The sequence below is a fragment of the Danio rerio genome, chromosome 6, assembly GCF_052040795.2.
Source record: "Danio rerio strain M-AB ecotype USA chromosome 6, GRCz13ab, whole genome shotgun sequence".
Classification (NCBI taxonomy): domain Eukaryota; kingdom Metazoa; phylum Chordata; class Actinopteri; order Cypriniformes; family Danionidae; genus Danio; species Danio rerio.
The window spans coordinates 42,589,139-42,612,783 of NC_141026.1; the positions used below are offsets into that span (position 1 = coordinate 42,589,139).

The 23,645-nt window shown below is 34.2% G+C and overlaps 5 protein-coding genes across 7 annotated transcripts in view; 2 read left to right on the forward strand and 3 right to left on the reverse strand.

Moving 5' to 3' along the window:
• Positions 1–3,401, forward strand: part of LOC141386325 (uncharacterized) — an 8,602-nt gene extending 5,201 nt beyond the window's left edge. The window contains exons 3-5 of the mRNA XM_087257763.1: positions 1,759–1,869; positions 1,955–2,007; positions 2,099–3,401. Coding sequence (XP_087113889.1) covers positions 1,759–1,869; positions 1,955–2,007; positions 2,099–2,188 — 254 coding nt within the window. The 3' untranslated portion in view covers positions 2,189–3,401. The remainder of the gene's footprint in view (positions 1–1,758; positions 1,870–1,954; positions 2,008–2,098) is intronic.
• The window catches only part of pfkfb4b (6-phosphofructo-2-kinase/fructose-2,6-biphosphatase 4b), a 514,755-nt gene that overhangs the window by 422,469 nt on the left and 68,641 nt on the right, over positions 1–23,645 (reverse strand). The window lies entirely within an intron of this gene.
• LOC141386324 (uncharacterized) lies at positions 3,393–7,797 on the forward strand. The gene is made up of 2 exons (XM_087257754.1): positions 3,393–3,447; positions 4,928–7,797. The coding sequence occupies exons 1-2, from the start codon at positions 3,427–3,429 to the stop codon at positions 5,867–5,869; spliced, it is 963 nt and encodes a 320-aa protein (XP_087113880.1). The 5' UTR covers positions 3,393–3,426; the 3' UTR covers positions 5,870–7,797.
• On the reverse strand, positions 9,504–17,931 carry si:dkey-28n18.9. Of its 2 annotated transcripts, none has more exons than XM_087257752.1 (15): positions 17,120–17,931; positions 16,928–16,990; positions 16,199–16,306; positions 16,011–16,118; positions 15,837–15,906; positions 15,537–15,664; positions 14,078–14,161; positions 13,197–13,271; positions 13,074–13,104; positions 12,886–12,970; positions 12,188–12,227; positions 12,008–12,094; positions 10,575–10,664; positions 10,412–10,477; positions 9,504–10,272 (listed from the first exon to the last, which is right to left on the reverse strand). In XM_087257752.1, exons 2-15 carry the CDS (start codon positions 16,928–16,930, stop codon positions 10,129–10,131), a joined length of 1,119 nt encoding a protein of 372 aa, XP_087113878.1. In that variant the 5' UTR covers positions 16,931–16,990; positions 17,120–17,931; the 3' UTR covers positions 9,504–10,128. The 2 variants fall into 2 exon arrangements, with proteins under 2 accessions (XP_087113878.1, XP_087113879.1); XM_087257753.1 differs by lacking the exon at positions 17,120–17,931 and adding an exon at positions 17,058–17,111.
• ccdc174 (coiled-coil domain containing 174) lies at positions 17,588–22,841 on the reverse strand. 2 transcript variants are annotated; one of them, XM_087255551.1, is made up of 11 exons: positions 22,676–22,839; positions 22,414–22,521; positions 21,940–22,040; positions 20,637–20,695; positions 20,369–20,519; positions 20,182–20,277; positions 19,945–20,081; positions 19,748–19,842; positions 18,852–18,981; positions 18,131–18,292; positions 17,588–18,022 (listed from the first exon to the last, which is right to left on the reverse strand). In XM_087255551.1, the coding sequence occupies exons 1-11, from the start codon at positions 22,739–22,741 to the stop codon at positions 17,721–17,723; spliced, it is 1,407 nt and encodes a 468-aa protein (XP_087111677.1). In that variant the 5' UTR covers positions 22,742–22,839; the 3' UTR covers positions 17,588–17,720.

A 23,645-nucleotide genomic window follows, 5' to 3' on the forward strand; every position in this document is an offset into this window, starting at 1 on the left:
CGGGACCTTCACTCAAAAGCAGGCGTGTGGCATACTTGGACTGGACATGGCGCTTCCTGGTGACATGGAGCAGATCCGCGAATCGCAGCACATTATGTTAGCTGACCAATCAGAGCCTCTTGAGGGCGGGCCTTTGGAGGAACTAGGAAATATGTCAGTCGTTTTAATGTTAGCTGAGTAGCTGTATATAATCAAAGTTAGATATATAAAAAAAGATGTGATTTTTAACAAATGAAGCATGAGCACACATTACTTTGCATCTTCTAAACACAACCAAGCCTTAAAAATACACTCTGGACCACCCCTTTTTTCAGATTTAATTTAAGTCTTTTGTTTCTCCAGAATGTGTCTGTTAAGTTTCAGTTTAAAACACCCATCAGATTTTTTATTATAACTTTTCTAAGTTTCTATTTTATACCTTTTAGCATCATAAAGGTTTTGTTGTACTGCACCTTTAATGCTAGTCCTCCCCGCCCACCGTTTCTATGTGGCTTTCAGCGTGCCTTATTCTCCTCTCTCGGCTGCCTCAGACAACAGGAAGCAGATCTCATGTAGCGTTTGTGAGAAATACTATAGTAAGAACTTTACCAATGAGTATTTGATGCATTTTTTGGGAAGTTGCAACGACGAGTCACACAACGCACAGACAATGCGCGCATTTAGCTTTGCAATCTTTTTGCACGCAAATGTGACAGGACGCAGGTTAATCTCCACTGCTGTATGGGTATCTGTTATGTAAAATGTACAAAATAAACCTGATTTAATGTCCACAAACCGGGATTGAAGCGTCTTCTTTTATAAGTGTTATGACACGCAGCTTTGCTGATAAAGTAAAGCTGAAGCGGATCGCTGTAATTCATTATACATGTGCACTATTTTAAAGCATTTTAAACCTGTAAAACTCACTCTTGATCACATTTGATGATGATTGATGATCCTAGCAAACTGAACAGACCTTTTATTCCTGATTGCTTTCCGCACGTCCTGTCTTATTGATATGATTATGCGCGTGACTACAGGGACATGTTAATACGCAGCTGTCAATCAATTTGGTTGCAAGGGGACCACACTCCTATGTCAAGTTGCGGTCGGTCTGAAAACCACTCCAATTGGTCCACCGTTTTTAAGAAAAAAAAGGACAGGGTGTGTTTATATCACCCCAATATGACGGTCTATACACTATACCTACACACGTCTGTCCAAACAGCTTGAAAAGTAGATTTTTCACCATAGGTGCCCTTTGAAGTTAAAATTTGATGATACATCATAAATAATAAACAAAAAGTATTTCTGACACCTATAGTAGGCTACTCCTTAGCCTATCCCCAGGTCAATAATAACGTGACTTTAATAAATAGATATAACTCTTAAAACATAATAGTATAACTTTAAGGGGAAAAGATTATTTAATGATGGGTTTTAAAACATTCACTCACTATCCTTTGGCTTAGTACCTTATTTATCAAGGTTTACCACAGTGAAATGAACCACCAATTAGATGATTTATACAGAGAACGGCATTCCAACCGCAACCCAGAACTAGAAAATCTTTTAAACACTTTTTAATAAATATTATTCGCACAATAAAACCTGTGCAACATTTAGATATTTGCATGTCTCTTCCAGGCCAAAATGGACCCAAATGTCTTATGAGGGTTAAAGCAATTAATCAGTATATTAATAGTTAATGAGTAAAGATTAAATAGAATATTTTGTAATAATGTGCTTCGACCTATTTTTCCTCTATTCATTCATTAGAAAGGCCTGAAAGTTCAGCATTTTCTCAGACGAGTCTCAGCGTGTTGATCTCTGTGCTGTTTTTGGTATTAGCCTCAGCAGGAGCTGCTGCCATCTACTGCATACACAAATGTCAGTATTTAGACGTTATATGCATACACAAGTCATAATGCTTTTAATTAACTATGTTTAATTCAGGTATTTACTGTTCCCAAAGCTCACGCAAAAGCACAAATGGAGACTGGCGAGATAAATGTGGAAAATAATATGGTACGTTGCGTGAGTGCTAGTATCCTATAATCCACATTTTTAATACACAACACATTTATATGCGAGCAATTGTTGATAAACTGTCTTTCAGGATGATCACAATTCAACATATGTCAAACTGCAGAGAAAATATAATGCTGAGGAAATGTATGGAACAATCGGGAACAGACCTAAGGATTAACAGCTGGGTTTAAAACAGCTCAACATTAAACATGACAGAAAGCATCAGCTAAGTGAAAATATGTAAATCAAAGGCCTTTAAATACTTCTGTTACTTTTATTGTTGTTTCTCTTTCATATATTGTTTGTTGCAATTGGCTTATGCATTTTAAAAGTGACTCTGACAATAGATGGTGCTGTAGTTGGACTGTAGAGGTACTAACATTGGCATCCGACAAAGTTGAAATATCTGCCATTAGTGACACATCTGGTTGGCATGTGGCAATAAAACTTGAATTGCATCCTGCATCTATGAAATTGTTGTGATTTTCTTTGTCAGAACGTTCCATCCATCTATACCATTTATCTCTATTTTAAAAGTTTAAATATTCAGATGTGTGTTTGACCTTGTTACTATACTTTTATTACATTTGTGGAGAAAGCCACTTCTTCTAGTGAAATAAATCTTATTGTAAATCATTTCTGTTCAATACTTGAAGTCAGAGTTATTAGCCCCATGTGATTGTTTTTTTTTTTCATTTATTTTCCCAAATGTTTAACAGCAAGGATTTTTTTAGTCTTTCCTATAATATTTCTTCTTCTGAAGAAAGTATTATTTGTTTTATTTCAGCTAGAATAAAAGCAGTTTTTAATTTTTAAACAATTTTTAAACAACAATTTTAAGGTCAATATTATTAGCTCTCTTAAAAAATGTTTTTTTATATAGTCAACAGAGTAAACCATCGTCATACAAGGATTTGCCTAATTACCCAAGCTTACCTAATTAACCTAGTTAAGCCTTTAAATGTCACTTTAAGCTGTATAGAAGTGTCTTGAATAATATCTGTAAAAGTATTTTTTACTGTCATCATGGCAAAGATAAAAGAAATCAGTTATTAGCCATCAGTTATTAAAACTATTATGTTTAGAAATGTGCTGAAAAAATCTTTCTGTTAAACAGAAATTGGGAAAAAATATTCAGGAGAGGTAATAATTCTGACTTCAACTGTACACAGAAAAAATACACAATGAAGTTCACTGAAATAGGCTATATTGCAGTGTTTCAAATTAATATATCATAAAGATGAATAATGTAAAATGAATGAATAGTCATTCTCTCATTTCATCTACTAGCTTTCATCACAGTAAAGCCTTGCCCTCACAGGCGTGGCTGAATGAAAACTTTTATAACTAGCTTCAGTTTTTTATAGCGTCTATATCAGCACTAACAGCATCACAGTTTGCTTAACACTCACAGAAATGGCAATGGCAGCAAAACAGGTAAGCATTTCCTGATCATTTGTTGAACTAACATAATACTTACAACTATTAGTAACAGTCACAAATAAAAACAAAAAAAAGTATACAAATGTTGCATTGAATCAACATTGTGCCGATTGATTGCCAGAGCTCTGCTTAGTGCAGTATGACAGACAAGAGCAAACAAGCAACCACCTTTTTCTATGATCAGTGATGTGTTTTAAAAAAGAATGAGACACTCTCCTCAGTTTATCCTTCAGATATTAAAAGTAGATTAGAATGAACTATTGACTGTATAGTAGACAATGAATAACCTCAAAAAATCCAGACAAATCTGAATCTTTCCATGACTTGTGTTGAAAATGCTGTATGGAATACATGAACAAAATATGAAAAAGTCTTTCAAAATATAGAAATCTCAATGAATTAAAAATATCTCTAGCCACAGATACATCGGTAATACTTTACAATAAGGTTCATTAGTTAATGCATTTACTAACATGAACTAATCATGAACAACACATGTACAGCATTTATTAATCATAATTAAACATTTACTAACGCATTATTAACATTTAAGTCCATGCTTGGTAACATTAATGCACCATGAGTTAACATGAACTAACAATGAACAACTGTATTTTCATTAACTAACGTTTATTAACATGAATAAATACTGTAATAAATGTATTGTTCATTGTTTGTTCATGTTAGTAAATGCATTACTTAACATTAACTAATGAACCTTATTGTAAAGTGTGACCAATACATCCTTGTGATAACATTAAAATAGCAGAATAACTTTGTTTTTACAGTGGATATGGCTTATTTGTCATGCAAAATTATTTGAAATGATTTGATTCAGTTCTTTTGAATGGAATGTCCCCAATTCGGGACTGCACGCTTTCATTTAAAATGCTGCACGTTCAGAAAAAGACAGACAAAACGAAGAAGTGCGATTTATTTTATTTTTAGTTAATTATTAACTGATTAAAATCACTTTATTTTGATGGTCCCTTTAACACATTTTGCTGAATTTAAGTAACTACACGCCAACTAATTCTCATTAGCTTATAAGTAGGCTGTTGGGTTGGGGGTAGGGTTATAACAAATTTAAAAAAGCATTACCAAATGTGATGACTGAACAATTAAAAAAAGGTCACACTTTATTATCATTATATTATAAGTAGACTATTAGGTTGGGTTAGTATACATTGACATGTACTTGCAAAGTTTCCTTATAGTCGGGTAAATGTCTGTTGAAGTAGCAGTATCAGCAGATATTAAACTGACAGTCTACTAATACTCAAATGAGAATTAATTGGCTTGTAGTTTCAATGCAACTTTTAGACAACAAAATATGCAATAGGGACCATCAAAATAAAGTCTCACCATTAAAAGTAAAATTTTTCAAGAAAAAACATATAAACTAATGTGAAATAATAATTGAATTATCTTGATGTGTAATAAAAGGAATATAATTGATATTTTCTCTTTATAGTATGTGTTCAGAGTGAGAATAAATGATCGCGAATCTTCTGAGGTCAGCCATGATGGTCACATTAGCAAAGAAGAGTTAAAAAATGCGCTTCAGGATGACACTGTTGCACAAAAATTAATTGAGGACTTCAAAAAATATGGAAGAGACTATGAACTAAAATTGCGTGATTACCTGACTAGGAGCATCCCAAACTATCCAACCCCTGTAGAATTTCACACCTCAGAGGTGAGTCATGCTACTCACATGGATGCACTTGATAGGATTCTAGATTCAGAGGGATTCAAGGCTGATGGTGAGGATCTGAAGTTCTCATGGTGGAGCCTGAAGATTGATGAAGAGTGTATAAAAGCAGCAGAGGAGCGTTATCTGGAGAAGGTGTTCCCAAACAGATCCCAAGAACAAAGAGAAAGACAGGAGGCTTTCCTGAGCAAATTCACTACATCGCCTGCATTCCACATTCACGAATCCCGCTATGGAAACTTCCGATTTGTGTTTTCTCTAAATAAAATGATGGAAGCATACAAGGAGCAGTTTTGTGGAGGCCGAGACCCAGTCCTCAGAGAGTATAAGACAGTGTTTTACAAGCAGGAGATCATGTACGCTGTTCTCGTTCACAGCCCTGATGACGATGAGAAGTTCCAGAATTACTCAACGATTGAAGAAAGCAGGTTCATAGATTACAGGAATAATCAAATTGTCTGGAGAGCACAAGCCATTGGTGATAGCATTCAATTTAACCTGATACTGGATGAAGAGAACAAAACAGCAAATGCTGAACGTGCGTTTGGAGAAAATTATTATGTGTGGGATCATGTTTGTCTGGCATTTCACTTCAGAGATCTTTTAAAGTTCCCTAAAGATGCCCTATTACAGAACTGCATTCCTTGTAAAAAAAAAAAAAGCCGAAATAAAAACTGCAAAGGGAAGATGGTGCTCATATGAGGAAGCTGAAGAAAACTCAATGATTTAAAGCAGTCATAGCACACTATAGAATGATACAACAAAAAAGTCTCGAAGACAAATGTTTTTCATGGTACTTTAGCTTATTATATAAAGGTTTTAACTAAATCAATAAGTCATACAAAATAATTGTTTTGTCAGTTAGATTAAGTTGACATGACTTGAAAAGTTTTTAGTGGTAGCACATCTATTATCACTATAGAACAGTCATGCATGGGCATTCATGTAAAACTGATTTTACATGAATCATTTTTACAATATAATTAATTACTATAATATCATTTATCGCTAAGTTTAATTAAAAGTATTAATTATTAAGAAAAAGGTTTTAATTTATTTGGCATTCTAAATGCCATTCTCATATGAAATATGTTTCATCTATGACTGTAACTATACATGATACAACGTGCAGTGAGTATTGAACATGTCACCATTTTTCTCAGAAAACATGTATATAAAGGTGCCGTTTTCTTTCTTGAATTTTCCCAAGATGTTGGTAACAACCAAAGAAATCCATATATGATATATGAACAAAACTAGTTAGTTTATAAATTAAGTAATGAATAATAAAATGAAATGACGCAGGGAAAAGTATTAAACACATGAAAAAAGGGAGGTGTAGAAAGGCAGTGAAAGCCCACACAGCAGCTGAAATCTCTCAGTAGTTATTCAGCAACCCTCTGCCCTTCCTCACTGTAAATTCATGTTATCTGCTTCAGTCTAACATCTACATTACCAGGATGATGGAGATGAAACCAAAGTGGACATTTCAGCAAGACAATGATCCAAAACACAGCCAAGGAAACTCTTAAATGCTTGCAGAGAAAGAAAATCAAGTTGTACAGTGGCCCAGCCAATCACCTGATCTGAATCCAATACAAAATAAAGATCAGTTTGGACAGACGAGACCCACAGATTAGAACCATTAAGAGTTTTACACTCCACTGAAGTCTGTGAAAAACCAACACAATCTCACGCAATTCATAATTTTTTGATTTAGTGGCAAATTCGTATGATCTAATTCGTACAATTTATTACGATTTGCTCATCCCCCAATGACGGTTGGGTTTAGGGTGAGGTTAGGCGCCACGCCTCCTTTTTAAAATCGTACAATTTTGTACGACTAAACTCGTACGAATTACCCACAAAACTGGCAAAATGTAAAATACGTTTTCTCATGAGATCAGGCTGGAAAAACTCACACCTGAGCAATGCATGTGACTTCATTCTCCATATGAGAGGCGTCTATAAGCTCCAATACAAAAAAGCCTTTAAAATAAAGTATGACATACATTTTAGAAGTTCAGTACTTTCCCCTTGTGTCATTCCATTGTTATTTACACAACTAATTGTTTAGATTTCTTTGTTTTGTTTTGTTTTGTTTTTCCATGTCAACAGCTCCTTTAGAAATATTAATCCCAGGAATCAAATTACATTCAATACTCTTTTTAACCCCGCTGTACATTTTTTTATCATGTAAAAGTTTTTTGAACCATAGATGGTGACTTTGTACGTTTAGGTTTTCTAGCTTGACCTATGATTATGAAAAACACTATGTGATTATTAAACTTTCTCAAATTCAATTGCATCTCTGACTTACACCAGTTGTATACTTATTGTAATGATTACAATATCTGGGCAAACTTTATTGTAACCCTTAAAAAATGTATTATGCCCAGTACTTTAATAGGTAAGTATTCTGTAAATGCACAAGTGTAGATACTGTCAAATAAAATGCAAGTGTTGAGTCATAAAATCTTTAAAAAAAGTAAATAAATAATTAATTCAAATTAGACCAGCCTACGTTAAAAAATAGACAGATACATTTTAGGACTAGTCTGAGCAGACCATCCAGTGTCCACTGCTAGGATAAGATAAAGTCCATAATAAAGTCCATAATGAACATGTTTCTTTTATGACCCAATTATTCAACCATTACCTCCACTGTGACATTTTCTGGCTGTAAATTACAAACTGTCATGGGTTTTATTGCTTTACAGCAATCTTACAGTTCAAAGTTCTAACCCTGAGGCCCCGTTTACATCAACACGTTTTAGAATGATCCACGTCCACACTGGCATTTCACCTAGCATTTCTGAAAAGATCTCTGTCCACACTTTACCACTGAAAGCGCACATCAGGTGACCACACACGCAGTCTGGCATGCGCTGCAGCATATGCAAGCTCCAGGCAGTCAGCGGGTACTTTGAGCACACACCTCCCCAGATGAGAACATCGCACGTCAGACAGTTCATCAAGGATCTTCCGCTGGATTTCATCCAACTATAGTTGTTAAACGTGATATTTAATTCATCTGGGGCCTCATGTACGAAGACTTGTATGGAAATCATACTAAAACATTGCGTACGCACAAAGCTGTAAATATGCGCACGCAGAAAAAAATTCAGATGTATGAAACACTGCGTATGCCGAATCTCACGCATATTCTTTTTGTACATCTGAATGAACGTGAAACAGCGCAACATGCATGAGCGCAAAACCCCTCCCTGCCTCCTCCTCCGTATGAATATGCTAATGACTGTACTTTGGCAAAACCCAACGAAAAAGCAATGGCAAAATCAAGCAAGAAGAGAAACTTTTAACAGAATGTGAATTGAAGGTGCTGCTTTCCGAGGTAGACAGGAGAAAAACTGTGTTATTTGCAAGTTTGTCCTCCGGAATTAACAACAAAAGAAAAAAATAGAGTGGGAGACTTTAGCTGATGCGGTTAACACAGTTAAGTCTGAACATCGCACTGAGTGGATTAAAAAAAGAAATAGTGAGATGTATAGATGCAAAATGTTGCAGTACCCTTAAAAGTCTGAGTGGCGCAGCTCGTGAAACGCATGTCAACATGATTTGACATGATTGAGCATGAACTCGGTATGAATCCAGCGTCTGATGAACTAATTCCCCCCATATTTTATTTGCACATTTATTGAATGGAAATGTTTCTGATTCACATATGCAAATTCATCTTCAGTTGGTGCCTTTACAGCAATGTGCGTGCAGTAGATTGCTCTGATTACATTTGGAAAACAGGCGACCGCTGCAAATTGCGCTTTAATGTTTGGCTGGTCAATTGTATGGTATGGAAACCTTATAACCTGCTAGATGAACCCGTCTCATACAGCTGCCATTGCACGGCTCAAAGACACGTTGTAGAGTGCAATTTAACACAACTGCCTCTAGGAGTCGCCAATGGAAATAAAACAGACACGCACAAAAAATGTGCGTACGCCAGCCATAAAGCTAGCGTGGAGCTGCGCACATTCCCACGTTCAGTTCATCGTTATGATAAGTTAATATATTAATTTATTTAACTGCTTACACTGATTCTGCACATTTGACTGATTGCTTGCCTTTATTTCCTATATTGTATAAACTTATTGTATACGTTATACTTTTCCAATGGCCATTATTGATTAAAACTGATATTCAGCAAAAGCGACAGGGTATGTTTCATATTTTTCGAAGAAAATTAAAGGAGGCAGTGATGTTATAGGCTCTGTTTTGTTATAATTATGCATCCAGTGAAGATGACGGTCATATAAATATATAGCTACACGATGCCTCAACATTTTTACTGTCTGTTAAGGTAATATCAAAATGAAAATAGGCAGATGTTTTAATTTTATTGTTAAGATAGTAAAACAATAGCCAGCATGATGCAAATAACATTATAAACTACACTGTTTTTACCCGACGTGTCCTCTGGAGTTTGTTTTCCATATCAATCTTGCGAAGCTTGAACTTCTGGAAAGGGTGCAAGACTGAACTTTCTGTACTTAATATTGAGAAAAATCCCCAATCAGATGTGTGTAGCAACACTTTTGTTTTCAGATGTCTCCATTTTACCCCATCCACACTGACACAGAGCAGCAGCGTTTTAAAACCAAAACGACCTCTTCAGCATTTCCAAAACACCTCAGATTTCAGGTCTGGAAAACTCTGGAGTAGTGTGGACGGAAGACGTAACTGTAGCAAAACTTATGTGTTTTAAAATGAAAATGTATTAGTGTAAACAAACAGAGCTTGAATTATTGAAATAAAATGTATACATTGGGGTAAATATTAGGTAAATTTTAAATATCAATGCATAGCAATTGTAGTGACTAAATCATAAAATAAACAAATGTACAGATCCCTTTTGTTACTTTATGACGATCTCCTTTTTATTCTAGCAAAAATTTGATAACATCAGGCAAATTCCTATCATCTACAGCCTGTTTGTGTGGCGTTTATTCGGAGTACATGTTCTTGAAAGCTTCCAGATGCTGAGAATAGAGTTGAGCACACTCCTTAGCTGTGTCGAGCTGTTGTTCACACCAGCAAACCATGAAGCTCTTCAGCACATTCACTCTGGAGGCGTGGAAACGTTCAATCTGCCACACATTAGATTAGTCCAATAATAACATTATACCCTCAGTAAATCTACAATGTGTAATCAACATAGGGTGAAAATGGAGAAGTAGACGTCATGTCAAAAGGTCACTTTTTGGCTTCATCACTCACTGTATTTACCTCTTCTTTGGCCACAGATGAAATCAGGCTGAACTCTTTCTCAACAGCTTTCTGAAACGCCTCCATCTACAGTATTAAACACCGGAAGGTGTGATCTCTGAACTTTCCAGTTAAACATGACGTAGACAGTTAATGAATGGAAGATAGAGCGATTGAAACATACCACTTCTCTTTTATGGGGTTTGGCCTTTTCCGTACTCTTCTTGACAGTTTCAAGCTCGATCAGTTTACAGGTTCGTCTGAAGAGCATCTCCTGTAACGTAGAAATTACTGAATGTAGAGGCAAGGAGAGCCTTTTCATTCACATCCTATTTTTATTCCCTCCACTAGATTATTAGACTGAGAAAGGGTTATTATAGATTACTAAAAAGAAAAAATGATTGACACAAAGTATACATGAAATCAAAACATATTGATTTTGTAAGCTTACATTGCAAGCTTTGTGGTCATGAAGTCACCTGTGCATGTCATTAAGAAAAACAATAGTTTGCCTTTGTAATCTTCAATTGAAATCTGATATTGTACTTCCTGATTGTTTTCAGTTAAATTGTCAGATTACGTCTGTCTAAGGTATTGGGTGTGGCTAACATACTTAACCACGCCCCTGCAACTCTCAGTTTTGATGACAAATAGAACTGGTCAGGCGGTGGAATAGTCTGTTAGGTTGTAATAACTCTCCGGAAACCCTTTTCTAGATATTTCTGAAAGAAATGCCTACTTTACTACATCTAGTCAGCTAGCAGTAGAAAAAACAAGCCACGCCCACTGTTTACTCATTTAATATTCCGTTTCTTTAGGAACTGCATCACAATATGAAAAAAAAATGGTCGCAGCTTTCGGTTAATGTGTGCTTTAAATTAAATGTAAAAAAACATTAACTGAAACAAAAGCATAATAAAATTTTTATTAACTAACTAAGCCCATACTTAACTAAAACTTAGATGTTTAAGGTATATATTGAAACCAGTTTTAAAAAAATAACACAATAGAATTAAACTAATCTTTATCAAAGATTAAATGCCATTTCACAAAGTTTTCAATATTAAAATAACACTGGTCTGTGAGTGGCTTGTCAACTTCTTCTAACTCTACATAGTGCTGCCAGGTGAACCAGTTGTGACAAGTGACTGTTTTTATAAGTAATGTGTAACGTTTAATGTGTATTTTTATAGCGCATTTACTGTGTATCGCCATACACCCAAAGCGCTTTACAATCATGAGGGGAGTCTCTTCACACCACCACCAGTGTGCAGCATCCACTTGGTCATTCCGAATTTTTCAAAATCCATTTGTTTAGACATACTAATTAATTGAGTCACTTCCAAAGTCACAATAAGACACAAGGTTTAATAAAGCATTATGCACTGTACCTTCTCATTTATTTATTTATTCAGAGATTGACTGATGAACATCTCAATAAGAAATTCAATGCCTAATGTCAGGAGGTCAAGCTGACTGTATGACATTACTTAAGGCATTACATAGCTGGTAATTCCTGTTCATACTATCTAAAAGGTTACTATAATAAATTAAACAATGCATTAAAAAACAACACCACACATAATTAATCATTTTGAGGGATTTCATGCAACATACTTTCTCTGCCTCTTGGTAGCGAGACTCCAGGTCCAGACCCAAACCAAGTGTGGAGAGGTTGTTGCTGGCAACTTTCTCAAAGTTTCTCTAAAAAACAAAATAGTGAATTTTTATATAAAAATACAGTAAAGTCTAAGAATCCTTAAATCGTATTTAGAGTTTTGCTTAAAATGTCATTACCTTTATAGCCTCGATAATATCCGACAGTTTCAAACAAACCCTAAAAGACACAACAACTAAATTATTCTTAAAAATTCATGTAAACATGCAGGTATACAGGTACTTTCACTATTTCTTAAAAATAAAGATTGTAAAACATCTTTTTGTTTCCACAGTGGATATTTTAGTGTAGTTCTTCAAAGAACCATTATTTCATAGTGTAAAATATTTCTGATGATCTAGAAAACTTTTTGTGCTATGAAAAGGTTCCACAGATGTTAAAGGTTCTCCATGGAACCACAGGTCACAATAAAGAACCTTTATTTTTATGTGTTCTTTACAGAACATTCACATTGATGCAGACGCAAATGTTCTTTTTATTTAGTAAACTCGATCCCACATTATATTAAGTGGCCTTAGCTAATATGTACTTACACTGATATTAATCATTTGTTACAATGTACTTGTCTTAATATGTTTTGAAATTGTACTTATGCTTGATTAAACACATGCATGTAACTACATTTGTAATAACACTGTTGACCATCTCTTACAGCTTAACCCACCCTTAAACCTACTCATACCACGAAACTACCCTTATTCCACCTCAGTAGCATAGGTTCTAGTGTTCTGCAATACACTATCAACACATTAAGTACATTGTATTTTTATTTTGAAGTACATAGTAGTTCATATAAAGTGGGACCATGAATTCTAACTTGGAGAAGGCAACAGCAGCTGCGTCATCCTGATTCACACAAAGATGAAGAGATGTGGAGAAATGACCACAGGCCAAAGCAAGCTCTGGAAAACATACATATAATATTAATATACAGGGAGGGCCTACTGTTTTTCTTAACCATGTGCACTGTACAAGCATGCAAATAAGCTTCATTAAGTGGCTTACTTTGCTCTGTCATCACAACGTCCAGTAATTTCTATTGAAAGATGAAAACCCAGATGAAGTGCCCAGTGATTAAAAAAAGTCCATTAGCTAGATAGAAACTGCAAAACTGCTTAAATAATATACCTCTGTGGCAACCTTTGACGAAGCAGCCAGATTTGTGTTTTTATTTCTCTCGTTCTGAAAGAAGTTGTCAACATCCTGAAAAAAAAAAGTATATTATATAATATATATATATATACATACTGTAGAGAGAGAGAGAGAGGAGAGAGAGAGAGAGAGAGAGAGAGAGAGAGAGAGAGAGAGAGAGAGAGAGAGAGAGAGAGAGAGAGAGAGAGAGAGAGAGATGTATATACTTACAGTTGAAGTCAGAATTATTAGCCCCCCTTTGAATTTTTTTTTTCTTTTTTTTAAATATTTCCCAAATTATATTTAACAGAGCAAGGAAATTTTCACAATATGTCTGATAATATTTTTTCTTCTGGAGAAAGTTTTATTTCGGCTAGAATAAAAGCAGTTTTTTTTTTTTTTTAACCATTTTAAGGTCAAAATTATTAGCCCCTTTAAAGCTTTATTTTTTTCGATAGTCTACAGGACAAACCATCATTATACAATAACTTGCCTAATTACCCTGACCTGCCTAGTTAACCTAATTAACCTAGTTAAGCCTTTAAATGTCCCTTTCAGCTGTATAGAAGTGTCTATTGAAATATCTAGTAAAATATTATTTACTGTCATCATGGCAAAGATAAAATAAATCAGTTATTAAAAATGAGTTATTAAAATTATTATGTTTAGAAATGTGTTGAAAAAAAATCTTCTCTCCGTTAAACAGAAGTTGAGGGGAAAAAAAAAAGGGGGGCTAATATTTCTGACTTAAACTGTATATATTTTATAAATGACATAAATCACTTTTGTCTATCGGTGATGTTTGAATAGAGGTTTATCAGAACGTATTATGAACAACTGTATAAAGGCTTGCAAACAACAAAAACCTCATGACAGACCTTATGACTTTCTTTCCTCATCTCCTCCACAGCCTGACTGAGGCGATTAAAGATTCCTTTCTTTCCTTTCTGTTTACCAGGAGACTAACCAAAAAAAAAAAACAGACGCAAAAACAAAATGCATTTATCAGCAAAGATTTTGATCACTGAAAAGCATAGTCAAAGCATTTACACTTATTTTCTGTGCTAGAGAATCCAGTTAAAACAATCATATTGTCTGTGTTTTTCGATCAGTTGTTTCGATCAGTTGTTTCAACTTATTTTTATTGTATTGGAGCTGATTTACTGCTGGTCAGAGATGGCTCAAGTATCTGACCAAAGACATGCCTGTACAAAGTACAATTTGCAATGGCTTAAGACAGTAAAAAGATATTCAAAGAAGTTCATTAAGGCTTTTTGTAGGCTACATTACTATATTTAAAACACGTGTTTTCCTGGAAATGTTCTTTATGTTTGTTTACAATCTTTTCTCCTGGCTTTTTGTTTTTTTAAATCTGTAACTGACACCTAAGAACCTGTAGTTCATGTCAACCACCAACAGATTGTCAACACTTGACAGGTCAATAAAATGTCTTACATTTTGAAAGTATATAAAAATTGTAAGTTGTTGTCATAATTTTTTTTTCCTTTCTATTTTTAGTTTAACAGAACATCTGTGAAGCTCTGGTCGGTTGACATTATCTCTTCCACACTGGATGAGTAACAAAGCCTTTTTTGTAATTATTACATGGGGTTTATGCACAAAAAGTCACAAAATACATATAAAAGATACCCCATGACTTCACTTTTGTTTTTAACAAGGTGTAACTATCCCATACTGTCCAATTTTGATACTTTTGCCCATTATAAAAATAATCTTTATTACCTAAATAATGAAAGAGAAACACTAACTTCAAACTCATTTGTATATTTTAAATTCTGGACTACAGAAAAGAAAATATCACCAAATATTACCATATTAATAACATAAATACTCATGTTAGTTATTTTAATGCTAATATTTATACGAAAAAATATTATTTAAATATTTTAAACTTAGGGTGGCACAGTGGCTCAGTCGGTAGCACTGTCATGTTGCCTCACAGCAAGATCATCCCTGGTTTGAGTCCAAGACAGTTGCCATTTCTGTGTGGAGTTCGTGTGTGTGAATGACTGTATGGGTGTTTCTCATTTGGTTTATTCACGGTGGAGACCCCTGACAAATAAGGAATTAAGCCGAAAGAAAATGAATAATTGAATGACATTTTAAACTTCTTTTTATCATATAGAAGATGGTTATCTGGTCATCAGCATGCGGACCATGACTAGAGATGCATTAACCAGACATAAACCAGCAACCATCTTCCAATACAAAGTTGGTTTTAGTTGGATTCACCAGCATGTCTAGCCCTGTACGCTGCATACATTTAGTTATTTAGATGCATATAACACAGTCAGTTTGTGTGTGTGTGTGTTAAACCTCAGAGTTTGTAAGAAAGCTGTCCAGTGCTTTGCACTTGCAGAGAGTAGGATGTGTCGCCGCCTGCTGGAGATAAAACTCCAAAGCCTTACAATAACTCTGCCAATTCTGTCCCAGAGCCAGAAACCCTGAACACAGTAGAAATGTATCAAGTTTGTTAGAAAAAAAAAAGAAAAAAGAAATATTGAAACAAGCTGAGAAAAATTTGTTTACAAATTGTGTTAAACATTCCCTCATCTATGTTCATCAATTGTATCTAAATACATTTACACTGGGAGTGTATGCAGAACTAATACACACCAAGTTGTTTGAGTGCTTTGGCCTGTGTGCTTGACTGCAATGGAAATGCTTTTGAGGGCAAAGGTGGAAACTGTGAATTAAAAAAATAAGATCTTGAATTTCCACTTTTCTTAGATGTTATGCTTTTAAAGGAAACTGTACTTTCCATAACATATAAATCGTGAATTCCCTCACTATAATTCCCTGAAGTCCAGGAACATTTTCTTGTGAGAAAAAACTCTGCTGAAGCCAGTCAAAGTCCTCATATGTTCGGAAAACACACACACCAGCACTGCTGTTCAGCTGAAGACAAAGTAAATAATAGTAAGAAACAATATTTCAAGATTTCTCAAAGCATGTGCTGCATTTGCTAGGCCTCTTACTTTCTGGGACGTGATTGCAAACGTCAGAACGTCTCCATCCTGAGTGACGTCAGTAATTCTGATGCTGTTTGCACTCACACTTAGCACTGTTTCTGCACTCGAATCATCCTAAATCACAGAAACATTTATTTATAATACTCAGTTGTTGTTAGCAAATGCATGAGCTGGAACTTAGAGATAAAATGATAATTTTGTATTTTATAAAATAACAGTATGGTTAGATTAAATACAACAGCATTAATCCACTAAGCAACAAACTGAATAAGCAGTACTGACAGTCAGATAATGTTTATAGTTATGGCATTGTGAAAGAACATTTAACAATCAACAATATAATAATTATAAATTATATTTAAACTTAATGAATAATTAAACAAAGAATGGATTTGCAAGTAAATAAGTTGATTTAACAATTATCATCCGACGTAACTTAAGATATTTCTTTATAACAAACTCACATATTGATTTATATCTTTAGATAACTAGATATGATAAATAATTTAAGACAACTTCATTTTGATTCTCAAGTAACCTAGAATATTATTTTAAATAAATAATGTATTTATTTAGAGCTGTGGTTTTAAGAATGCAAGACCTCTGCTTTCTTTTAAGACTTAAAACTAGATTAATACATATTGTTCAAGTACATTCATTACATGTAAAGCAGATAGCTGTACAGCATATTACTGCATAGTCATGTGATAATCACAACCCGAAATAATTACTTACCATCGTCGTGGCATTCAACAGGATTCAGCTTTTCTATCTTCAAAAAGGGACTAAACCAGAAATCTGAAAAAGTCACAGAAGATCATTTCTCAATATTCCACAAGAACCCTCTTTAATCTCCTCTTTTCACCTCTGTTTTCTCTGTGTTTCCTCTCGCCACTCTCTCTGGATATACAAAATGCTCACACATACATTCTTGCGGAGGCAGGATATCCTTCAGATCAAAGGCCACTCTTCTGCTATTTGGCTGTAGGTGAAATTCTGTCCAATGTGTTTAGTTTTAGGTGTCCTCTTTCCACTGACATGAGAAAGCCACTCACACATTACCTGTGAACTAAGTAACTTGTAAAGCACTCTCATTAAAAGCTACTCAGTAACTAAACAGCTACACTGCAGTCAGGTGCCACTCATAAACTTTGCTCAGCGCTCTTATAATGCAAAAAACACATTTAATCTGCTCGGATTTCAAGTATATTAAGAACATACAGTGACTAATAGAACAAAACAATCACTAGAACAGGAATGCTGAGAACATTAGCTTTCGGTTATTGATCAAGCATAATCAACCTGGTAAAAAAAACATTTCATAAATAATAGTTAAAAAGTGTTGACTTCGGGACAACTGACAGATATTGATTAAAAAAAATAATCAAACCAAAACTCTGCTCAAACTTTATTCTATTGTAGCATTTAAGTTACATGTTTATACAGTTCAATAGTCCCTTTTGAAAATAACACATCCAATCAGAAGCAGTTTCTTTAGTTACCACATGATTTTTTGGCTTGCACTTGTTCATGTGGAGTGTTTGTAGTAGGACAGCAGGTCATCCAGACTCTGTGTTTGAGCAGTCTGTGTTTGAGAAGGTTGTGTATATGTGGGCATCTCAGAAGCATATATAGGGTTAGATGTGTTATCTTCTGTGTGTCTTTCTGCTGCGTTTTGGGATTCAGGCCACTTGAAGCCATGTTTTCCTTTGCTCTGCCCTGCTCTGCTGTGATTTGCCCTTCTGTCCTCTGCAAAATAAGCAGAGGGAGGAGCAAACTCTGAGTCTCGCTCCTCTCGACGCCGACTGGTCCACTGACCCCAGGAGAACTCTGGAAAAGGAGAGAACCATTTAAGCTGTGCTTCTTTACCAATGCAAATGTAAAAACGTGAAATAAATGAGGGTGAAAAGAAGAAATATGGTGTGTATTAATGTGTACCTTTGCCTCTGTCCCATTCTCTTACATGAGGAACACCAGGTTTGGTGTCTTTTCTCTCCTGAATTTCCACCTCCACTTTCGGCACTTTTGCAGGTGCTGGAGGTCCAACCAAATCTTCATCTTTGTCATCTTCATCAATCTCAGCAACATCAGCAGCAGGAGCTACAAGAGAACATAAGAAATAATTCATACAGTTGCTATTCATACAAACTATTCATACAGTTGCGTCAGAATTATTGGCTTTCCTGATTTATAAGCCCCTCTGTATATTTTTCCCCAATTTCTGTTTAACGGAAATATTTTTTCCCAACACACTTTAAAACAATAGTTTTAGCGGATTTCTTCTATTTGTGACAAAGACAGTACAAAACATTATACTAGATATTTTTCAAAATACTAGTTTTCAGCTTAAAGTGACATTTAAAGGTGTAATTAGGTTAATTAGGCAAGTCACTGTATAATGATGCGTGCTCTGTAGCCAAAATAAAACAAATAAGACTTTCTCCAAAAGAAGAAATAAACATCATTTGGGAAATATTTAAAAAATAAAATTCACAGGAGGGCTAATAATATTTACTTCAAATATATATATATATATATATATATATATATATATATATATATATATATATATACACTTTAGAACACAAAAACACACATGTAACATTCTTTAAAGCATATTAAGACCTATAAATGTCATAACTGTTTTTCAGCAACGCACCAACTTGTTCATCCCCTGGCTCCATCTTGCCATTCTTCATCCTTCTCATTCTCACTTTAGCAAGCCGGGCCTCAAGCAGAGCTTTCCGCTTCTCTTTCAGCTGCTCTCGTTTGCTGCGCTGCTCTGTGGTCTGCAGAGGGAAAAAGAAAATGGCAAAAATATTTATTTACACTTCAACCGAATATTTTTTTAATTTGGTGAGCTCACTTCTTTATAGTGTACATTTGCAAGAAATGAAAAGCACAAATATTCATTAAATTATTTAATCTAACTATTTTAAAATAGCAGGTTTTTTCAAAACTTATGTTTTTTTTTGGTTCTTAATAACAAATATGCTTTGTTATAATAAATGAAAATATACCTGTCAAAATATGCAATGAACTAAATATTCATCAAATAATTGTAAGCCAACCAGTAACTTGTTTATTTATTATTTATTGTTCAGATTAGATATACACAAGCTTGATATAGGATGCTTACTGAACACTGAATATGAAGTGTATCTCTAGAAATAATAATTTAAACAATGTAAAACTTTCCACAATTTTTTCATCTTATAAATAATGTTATCCCTCTTAATACTTGTACCAATTAAAATAATTGTTTTTAACTTCTATATAGACGAAAGATTATAAAAATAATTGACATTTTATGGGCAATAATATAATATAATTACTAGCTTATCAGAATCAGACAGAATTTTTAATACAGTGCATCTCTAGTCACAATACACTTTGAATATAAAATATACAAGTGATACTGCCCACATTTCAGCCAAAACAAAATGTTTAAGAGCATAATGCTGTCTAACTTGTTTAGCACTTGTTTTGATGCCCTATATTGGCATTCGAGTAGGAAAACTCCCATATTTGACACTTCAGTTTTGTTGTTCTGACCTGGTCTCTCAGCATGTCCAAAGTTTCTCTCTGTTTTCTGCGTTGGTCTTCATCATGAGCAAAAGCAAAATACCCAACTCCCAGCTCTCTGGCCTCTGAAACAGACACAGAAACATCCACATCAGACACTGTGCAGATTTACTTCAAGCTCTGAGATAATTCAACACATACAGCATGGGTTTTCAGTGTTTCTTCACCTTGGTCTCTAATATTTTCATAGTGAATAGGTCCGACAGGCCTCTTCATCTGCTCCTCTTCCTCTCTCTCCCACTCCTCTCTCTGCATTTCTCTCCTCATGTCTTCAGATAACAGGTGTCTGTCAGCGCCAGTCACCCTGTACCACACAATAATGTAAATTAAGCACAATGTTAAGTTACACACACAAAAAATAAAAAAATTTAAATTAAAAATGCAGAAAAAAAGACAAAAGGCACCTCTTATTGTGAAGATCTTCATCCATTTTCTGAAAATCTGGTAGGTCTTTCCTCAGACATCTTCGAGAACGTCCTAACGCATCAACATAGTCCACCCTGCAATTGAGAGAGCACAGAAAATCCACAGTTCAGAGTCCAAAAAATATTTTAAATCTCATAAGACGTTGTACCGTAATACACATCGTACCATTCCTCATTTGTGTTCTGTGGAGGTGGAACAGGGACTTTTACATCAGAGTCCTCTCCATCTCGATCTGCAGTGCGTGTCTGTGGCTCATTCCTTTGGTTAATGATCTTCTGGGTGAAGTCCACCAGAAAAAGACTTTCTGTCTCCTCATCTGAAGACAAAAAAAAAAATGTATAATTAGATATTTTTTATGCTAGAAAATACACAAAGTCCTTTGGAAAGTGGTTAAAGTGAAACATGTATTTGGGGATTCAAGCCAGCATAATACCTGGGAAATCTCCTTTCGTCATTTGTTCATAAAGACGTGCCTTTTCCTCCAGTTTTTGCCTGCAGAACACAGACACGCATCAGCAGAGCATTAATATGATAGTATTTTTTACATAAAATTATATTTTATGTACAAATATTTAATTAATATATATTATTTTCAGCACTTATTACATGATTTTATAGCACATTATAGAGTCATTACAACATGTCAGCACTGAAATTAATAGAGTGTGTGGACTCAAATCAACATTATATCATAAGTATTTGGATGCACGTTCACGAGTTGTTTTCTTTTTAAAATAATATATGCTGCACATATTTCACAAGATTTGGGACTTCTTCTTTCGTTTTTTTTTAGATGAGAATGGACTGACCGTTGAGTAACACCAAACAATGGGATCATACTGTGTAAGTTTCAACGATATTTGACCGTGTTAATACGTGCATTGTGTTTGTTATGACTTATTTTAATATATATATTTTGTTTCATTGGAATGTATGTGATGAACTGTCATTGTCTTAACGTAATTAATAAAATTTCCCCTTTTTATTTTTATTTAATTTATTTTATTATTATTTTATAACTATTATTATTTATTTATTTTCGCATGTGTATGTATTTGTATTGCTCTGTTGAGATAGGGTGGGTGTTCTTTGGTTGGTCTTTTATTTGGTTTTTAATACAGTAAATATGCATAACATTTTTTTTTAAAACAATACAATTATTTTTAAAAAAAAGCAGTACTTTAATGCTTTTATATTAACACTTTATAATACTTTTTTTAGCATTTGTTAGATTTATTTAGATTAACTAAGAGTAACATTTAAATTAGTTCACAATGTACAAACTAAAGTTAAATACTCTTAAAAGCAAAAGTTTAACCATTTAAACTTTAATATATATTAGCTAGAGCTTAACTAGGATAAATGGTTTGGAAATGTTGTATTAGTTCAACATTAGTTAATTAATGCTTTTTGGTTTTAAAATATGTGACTATTGTTTGCTACAAATACAATGTTACAAAACAGCAATGCCTATACCTGAAATCCATTGCATTAACTACCAACCAAAGTGTCACCTGCAAACTTTCTTTTGCTGATCTTTTTTTTTTCATTAATTGGTTTGGTATTTTGTTTTGCATTCTTGTATGTTGACACTCATTCAATTTAATGTGACTTGTCTATAATATGACACTTTTACGGTCCCTGAGTGTCCAGTGAACAAAGCAAATGAAAATTAAATAGCGAAGAAGGAACAGAAACAGAATAAAGAAAGAAAAAATTGCCAGAGGTAGTTTCACCTAGATTTATCTAGTGTGTTTTCTTCTTCAGCCGTTTGCTGAACGTCTTTCTGAGCTCGAGCATTGACTCCTTCATTCTGTTTACTCCAGATATTAGGCTTCTGTAAGCAGAATCAGAAGTACTTGTTTATATAATGTTCCAATAAATTGAGGTAAAGTTGGTTTTATATTCGCACATTAGGACTTTCTCCTTAATATTATATTTTCAAAAAAGTATTCTTTGCAAATTCTAAATAGGGAAATCATATTAGCAGCCAATGACTATCAAAGTACATTGTTTACAATCAGTTAACGTTAAACAGTGTTAATGTTGTTTTGAAGTCATGCTTGCTACTTCTGACCGAATATTCAAAGTTGCATGGTAAACAACATAGGGGACCGTGTCACGAGTTGTCACTGAACGAATTCGTCAATATAAAACCAACTTTATCACCAACAATCACATTTAGATGTCACGAAGTGTTCTCGTCTTACTTTTATCTTGGTCTTGGACTTCTGTGCACCTCCTCCAGCATCTTGGCCAAGTCTGTCGTGCTTAAATTGCTCTTGTTTCCGATATAATTCCGCTTTCAAATCAACCAGCTGAAATGAAAATCAAATGTAGACATTAGACGAGATGTTTAATTGATTCGAAAACTGCCACCAAATGTAATCCTGCCAGCTAAGCTAACGTTAACTAAAAAACAAAAACAGCTCAAATACTCCCCTCGAGATCTGTTTAAAAAGAGTATTTTACCATAGAGATAAAAAAAAGACTGACCGAAGACGCTGTTACACTGTATGGCTGCTTCTTTTTATCCATTTAACATTTAATGCAGTCTAAACCGCTGACAAAGTGAGAGGAAAACAGCATCTCAGAACAATCCAGACGAGGAGAAATCTGGTCTGCCATCTGCTGTCCCGGAAGCCTTACTACAACAACATTTTAAATGGAACACACGAAACACTTTTGCTTAACAAGTTAAAAAAAATCACGTGTTATATACGCAATACAATTCCGATTGTAATCTTTTTATGAACCATTTTTCTTGTATGGTCTTTTTAAATAAATAAATTGTATGCATGAAAGCCCATTCACGCCACTGAATAATAATTAAAAAAATCTTATAATTTATTATATAATCAGAATTCTGAGTTATAAAGTCGCAATTCTAAGTTATAAAGTCACAATTCCGAGTTATAAAGTCGCAATTCCAAGTTATAAAGTCAGAATTCCGAGTTATAAAGTCGCAATTCCGAGTTATAAAGTCAGAATTCTGCGTTATAATAAGTTATAAAGTCGCAATTCTGATTTATAAAGTCAGAATTCTAAATTAAAGTTGCAATTCCGAGTTATAAAGTCACAATTTCTGACTTATAAAGTCACAATTCCGAGTTATAAAGTCGCAATTCCGAGTTATAAAGTCGCAATTCCGAGTTATAAAGTCAGAATTCTGAGTTATAAAGTCGTAATTCCAGGTTATAAAGTCAGAATTCTGAATTATAAAGTCGCAATTCCGAGTTATAAAGTCGCAATTTCGAATTATAAAGTCAGAATTCAGAGTTATAGAGTCGCAATTCCGAGTTATAAAGTCAGAATTCTAAGTTAAAAGTTGCAATTCTGAGTTATAAAGTCACAATTTCTGAGTTATAAAGTCGCAATTCCGAGTTATAAAGTCAGAATTCTGAGTTAAAGTCGCAATTCCGAATTATAAAATCAGAATTCT